Source organism: Phoxinus phoxinus (genome assembly GCF_949152265.1).
Source record: "Phoxinus phoxinus genome assembly, contig: scaffold_50, whole genome shotgun sequence".
NCBI lineage: Eukaryota > Metazoa > Chordata > Actinopteri > Cypriniformes > Leuciscidae > Phoxinus > Phoxinus phoxinus.
Window position 1 is genome coordinate 7,488 of NW_027639366.1, and position 6,657 is coordinate 14,144.

Genomic DNA, 6,657 nt, shown 5'->3' on the forward strand with positions numbered 1-6,657 from the left:
GAATGAACATCATATCTGCATGCAAATCCTTCTCAGCTGACACGACGTACTAGTAGTAACGTGGTATTTTACTTTTATTTTGTGACTTTATAATTTACAACGTATAGACATTGCAAGCTCATAGTTTATTTTGTGCTTTATATGTAGTGAAGTGATACACAGGGTGCAATTAAATAGTGTGCGCTACTAGCGCAGTATAACGGCTGACATGTGAGAGACTTTATTTCAGCATACACTTACATCACTGGTCACTGGTAGTTCCTATTGTGCTGCATTCTTGTTTGAACAATTATGTTATCGTGGCATCTGTTATTAGATATTTGAATAGTTGTGCAGCCCTATGTTCAGTGAATATTTCTGTATGTAACATGTATGTGTACTTGGATGGAGTTTAACTTTTTTATTTTTTTTATTTGCAGGATCAGTATAGTGCAAGCAGAGTGGAAGCAGAAATCGATGAGGTGGTGTTGCAAGATTTGCAGATTTTCCTCGCCCAACCAGCGTACCCTAATCACACACTACAAGCTTAAACACTGCCATCAGGCAAGTCACTGTCCACTCCCATGCATCTATAAGGATTGTGTATGCACATTTAGGAGTGAACTGTCTCTGAAGAAGCATTTAACCTGTGAACATAGTCAATGTCTTCAAGCCTCCTCAAAATTGCTTAAAGCAACATCAAATGTGAACTGTGACCTGTGTAATTTTTCAGAGGCTTGCAGTATTTCACAGTATTTTGCTCATCTTGCAACACACATTAAAAAGAAAGAGTCAGTGAGGTGCCCCTTTCAAAACTGTAGTTTCCAGACCAGAGTGTGCAGCACTTTCCGTGCTCACAAAAGTAGGAATCATCGAAATAGCACTTTTCAAGATTTTCGAACAGACTTGTATCAAACTTGCATTCCTGATGATTCAAACCCTGAAAGTGCAGACTCTGAAACCCATTCATTCAGCCAGGATTGCTCAACAGTAGATAGTGACATAGATGTTGAAGACCTACAGGATTTGATTAAACAAAAAGTAGCATCACTGTTACTTCGCATGCAAACAACTTTACACGTCTCAAAGGCCACCACACAGGAAATTGTAAATGAGCTTTGCAGTGTTTATTATATTGTGCAAGAGTTCACTCCAAGAATAGTTGAAAGTGTATTGGTTAAGCACAATTGTTTATTAACCAATGAATTGACTGCTGCCTTAGCTGAGATAGTTGAAAAAACAAATCCCCTAACTTCCCTTTCAAAAAGTGGCCCTTTTGCAACCGAATACAAAAGAACCACTTATTACAAGGACAACTTCAAAGTAATTGAGCCAGTTGAATATATTTTAGATTCGTCCTCCCAAAGAAAGTTTGTTTATATTCCAATTTTGGAAGTTTTGACTGAGTTGTTGAACCGTGATGACATTTTGGATAAAATCCTGCAGGAAACTGCTGACCAGTCCGGTCAGATTAAAACATACAGAGATGGACTGTGCTGCAAAGGGAATCCTTTGCTCTCCTCGGAGAGTTTAAGCATTGCACTTGGGATGTATATAGATGACTATGAGGTATGTAACCCACTTGGCACATCCAAAAAAAAGCATAAGGTCTGTTCAGTGTATTGGTTAATATCAAACTTGCCAGCACAGTATAGGTCTTCGGTACAGTCAATTTATCTGGCTTGTCTGTGTAATAGCAGTGATGTAAAGACTTATGGCTATGATGCCATTTTTCAACCACTCATTAAGGACATTCAAGTCCTTGAAGAGGAAGGATTATATGTTCAAAAATTGGGAACAAGTGTCAAGGGTTCTGTGTTGTATGTGTCAGCGGACAACTTGGGAGCCCACTCGCTAGCTGGCTTCCAAGAAAATTTCAATGTTGACAAATTCTGCAGATTTTGCCTAGCTAGTCGCAAGGATATTGACTTGCATGAAGTCAGAGAGGGGGTGTTTCCACTCAGGACGATTGAAAGTCACAAACACACCCTTGATGAATTGAAGATGATTTCACTGGTTTTCCTGAATGGAGTAAAGAGAGACTGTGTTCTTGAGAAACTGAATTATTTTCACACAGTTCAAGGGTTTCCTCCCGATTTTATGCACGACCTGTTTGAAGGTATAGTACCAACAGAGTTGAGTCGTTGCATAAAGTCCTTTATTTCCAAAAGGTACTTCACATTAGATGACATTAATGCTGTCATCAAGTCTTTTCCTTTCAAGTTTACCGATAAAACCAACAGACCACAACAAATTTCAAAGACTTTTGTGTCAAAACATTCAATTGGTGGAAACAGCCATGAAAACTGGACTCTGTTAAGGCTACTGCCATTGATGATGGGTCACAGAGTACCAGAAGGAGACAAATCTTGGCAAATCTTACTAGATCTGAAAGATATTGTTGAGCTCCTAGCTGCTGGACAATTTTCTGATGAGACATTGTGCTACTTGGAGTCCAAAATCTCAGAACACAGGTGCTTGCTCAAAGAGTGTTTCCCAGATTTCCATATTCTCCCCAAACATCACTTCTTGGAACACTATCCTGAGATGATTCGTCGATTTGGGCCTCTGACAGATTTTTGGACTATTCGCTTTGAGGCGAAGCACAAATTCTTTAAGAGAGTTGTACATGATGGTAAAAACTTCAAGAATGTCTTGCTCACTCAGGCCAAAAAGCATCAGCTTGCTTTGGCTTACTACTTGGATTTGCCAAGTGTGTTCAAACCTGATCTAGAAGTAGGACGCGTTGCTGTCGTTTCACCTGACACACTTGAACGTTCAGTGAGGCAGGCCATTGAGCATAAATATGGAAACATAAGCACTGTACTTCTTTCAACCCATGCATGCATCTATGGTACCAAATACTCGGAGGGAATGTTTTTGTCTGTAGGGCACACCAGTGGACTGCCTGACTTTGGCGAGATTGTTAAAATGATAATTGTGAACAACAGAGTGTCATTCATCCTCAAACCCTTCAAAGCCTAGTACATAGAGCATTTGCGAAGTTATGAGCTGACGAGTTATTGCACTTCTGAACTGCAGGTTGTGGAACACCAGGAGCTTAATGGATACCATCCACTTTATCCTTATGTCAGAGCTGGCAAGTTAAATATCACACCAAAAACCTTCTTGCTTCACTAAGGTACATTTGATTTTTTTTTAGGTGTTCACATTAAAATATGTAATCATCAATCAAATTAATAACATCTTTTTAGTTTTTCCCCAGTTGGAGAGAAACCCTGGAATTTTCCATTCCTATTTCAAAATGCTGTTTCGCGTGATCATCTCCTTACAGAACATTCAAAAAGTTAGACTTGATCCTGTTCCAGATTCTGTTGATGGCCTCAAGCTTGAACTCAAAAGCAAGCTCCAGCTGAAAGATTCTTTTGACCTTCAATATGAGGATGAAGACTTCCATGATTTCTGTAACCTTACCTGCGTAGCTGATCTGCCCACAGACAAGGTGACACTGAAGGTCCTTTTCACCCCGTTTCCAGATACATTGTCAGACTCCAGTTTAGACACTACAATTTTAGGTGAATCGTCATCTCCATCAACTTCTTCACCCAGCGTCCATTCAGAGTTAATATCTGCCGCCCGTTCACAGCCATGGCCAACCACCTTTCCCATCCCTGTTTTTACTTATGATGTGGAGCTGAGGCTAAGACAAGGTAATGAGGCATTTCGAAAGGATGGAACACTTATGTCAATTCCCAGAGACATTAAGATTGAAATTCTTGAGAAACTTGCAGAAAATATATACTCATACAAAGCCTATCCTGGGAATGAAGAGATTGAGAGTGTAGCGGCTGCCTTAATTGAAAAACACCCCTGTCTCAAAGAGCCAAGCTCCACATCTGGGTGGTATGGGTGAAAAATTAGTTTGAAGTTTAAAATGGGCAACTACAGACAAAAGCTGAGAGATGCTGGTTGTCAGGAAATGATAGTGAATTCTGAAAGAAGAGGTCTTGGAGAGACAAGAGGAAAGCGAAACAAAGTCAAGAAACCAAGGCGGAGTGAAACTAATTTTCTACCAGATCTACCTCAGGGCAAAGACCGGGAAAGTCTAGAAAAGGAAAGAGAGCAAATGGCTGTGGAGATGACGAAGAGGACTCCAGACATCACATTTGTTGATGCTGCTATGAGCAGCACGTATTCTTTGAGAAGACAAGAAGTCGTTGATGAGGAGCCACCAGTGTCACAAATGAAAATCCGATGGCCAGCAATTTTCACAGAGAGACAGGTAAATTGTGTTTATTTGTTTCTGTGTGCTTTGAATTAATCAGAAAATATTGGGCTGTGAAAGTTGTGGTGTTCTATTAGAAGATATGGGCAAACTTAAAGCTGCAGTCCGTCGTTTTTCCTCTTTGTCGCCATCTCTGTTAGAAATCTGCAATTGCAGTTATTCGCGGAATTATTAACTGTGCGTGGGTAGTAAATCGGCATGAAACAGCGCGGATGAACACAATGTATTGAGGCTGCCGCGTCGCTGTGGATACTGTAGCCTACTGTCATCAGCAATCTCAGAGTATACTTTTTGAAAGTGTCAACATTAGAATTTTCATCGGAAAATGTCATCTGAGCAAGTAAGTAACATTCACGTTTGTTCTGACCAAATTCGGGGGGTGGGGGGAAGCATTGCAGTAGGCTATGCTGATTAAATCTAACGATTGCTTATACTATCACATCAAAACGTGAAAAATATATTTTTTCTGTAGCCACTCTGAAGTCTGAAGTCTTGGGTTTTACAACTGGTGAATCTCCAGTTGTCACTGGTGATTGTCGCTTTAAACTTTCGGGATCCGCCATACCAAGTGCTAAGTTAAATCTCCACCATCATCCACACACGCTATATAGCCGACTAGCCGGGGACTCCTTCTCTATGTGTACAGAAGTGACGTAATGACGCAAAGACATGCTCGAAATTCCCGCGGAAATCCACCAGTACCACTGGAATTAAAATCATTATTACAAGCTTACCGTTTTGAATCGAGGTAAGGCAAGCAGATAGTTTTGAACACTGGCTGGTTACTTTTTTTTCCAAAAATGTCTTTTTTGATATTTTTAAACCCAAAAAAGTGCCGGACTGCAGCTTTAATATCCTAACATTATATGAACAGTTTTTTCATGTTGAGTTAATTTTTTAAAACTTGTTAATGTTTTAAGACTGTCACTGAGACATTGGCATCTTTGTTCAGTTTGTAAATGTATTTGTTTTTATAGATCAGCAAAGAATTCACCTGGCTTGTGTCAAAGGACCTGAGCAAGTCCTTTTTGGAAGGCCTAGATGGTCATCTCTCAAAGCGGATGCAGTTATTCCGGTCAAAGCGTTATGAGGACATTCCAGAAATGACTTCAATACTGGAGAGCCTTGATAAGAATGTGAGTCAATTTATTTTAAAGCAGTCTTTCTCTCCCCAAAATGACAATTCTGTGATCATTTACTCACTACTCGCGTCATAAACCTATTGATAGTGACATCTTTTCATACAATGACTTCAGAGTAAGCATCTAAAAAGTAACCTATTCAATTTGCATGTCATATTCAAAGTCTTCTGAAATCATACAATGTCTTTGTATGATGAAAACATAAAAATGTCAGTCTTTGTTTACAATGATGTTTTATTGTATTAGCTACTACATAAATATCAAGCCTCAATGGTTCTTGCAAGTCTTTTGATCAAATGTCATGACACAATAACTAATGAGATTTGATTTTGTTGTAGTATGCTGTAGTAACATCAAAACTGATATGATCAGTTCATTACACAAACTTATACACTTTTAAAATAGGCAACATGAGTTGTCCTTTATAGATCTTAACAGCCTAGCCATTGTTAATTTTCTGTTATGAATATGTTTGCATGTGTTTGGACTGGCATGTTGGTGAGTAAATGACAATTATCATCTTTGGTAAGCTATCATTTTAAATAATTTAAAGTGTTGTTACAACTCTGCAATACCTTATTGGCCCTCCAGGAGCAGAATTAGGCTGCTTTCACACTGGGCTTGTTTGCTGTGGTCCGAGCCCAAGCGTGATTGTTCCTTGCGCCCCATGCAGCGTCGGTCTGGTTTCACACTCAAATGGATTCTGTCGAACCCTGGTGCGTGTGTGTGCATATTATGTAATTTCTAACATGTACGGCGCATGATAAAAAAACAACACGGGTCAATATATTGTGTTCTTTATTAATTCAGTGCTATTATGCGCAGCAGAGTGAACAACAGGTTTACTGTGTGTGTGTGTGTGTGTGTGTGTGTGTGTGTGTGTGTGTGTGTGTGTGTGTGATGCATAAGGTGGTTTTCCGCTGCTTGCAAACAAACTCTTTTGAGAAGACAGTGGATTTCTAAAAATTTGTTGTCCTGATTCCACACGCTATGCGCGAACACTGAAGGCTCACTCTCGCTCATATCCAAGGTAAATCATCAACATTATCATCCCTTACATGTATTATATTTAACTAAATACATCATAATAAGCTAAAACGCATGCACAGGTCACTTTACTTACTGAACAAGTGCGCACCCGAGTCCGTGTTGCTTTCACATTCACCCGAACCGCGGCACAGTTCGAGTGCAACCGAACAAAGACCACTTCCTCCAGGTAGTCTTGGCTTTGGTACCTCAGTGCACACCCGAGTCCACATGACAAAATCACAATGTGAACGCTGTCATGTG

General features: G+C 39.8%; 1 protein-coding gene across 2 annotated transcripts; it reads left to right on the top strand.

Annotated features, from left to right (window-relative positions):
• Positions 1-423: 423 nt before the first annotated feature.
• LOC306994295 (uncharacterized protein) lies at positions 424-6,029 on the top strand. 2 transcript variants are annotated; one of them, XR_013796658.1, is made up of 5 exons: positions 424-543; positions 3,022-3,121; positions 3,206-4,222; positions 5,203-5,361; positions 5,959-6,029. XR_013796658.1 is itself a non-coding variant. In XM_079639908.1 (5 exons), exons 3-5 carry the CDS (start codon positions 3,875-3,877, stop codon positions 5,968-5,970), a joined length of 519 nt encoding a protein of 172 aa, XP_079496034.1. In that variant the 5' UTR covers positions 424-543; positions 3,022-3,121; positions 3,195-3,874; the 3' UTR covers positions 5,971-6,029. The 2 variants fall into 2 exon arrangements, 1 of the variants encoding a protein (XP_079496034.1); XM_079639908.1 differs by having other exon boundaries at positions 3,195-4,222.
• The last annotated feature ends 628 nt before the right edge of the window (positions 6,030-6,657 follow it).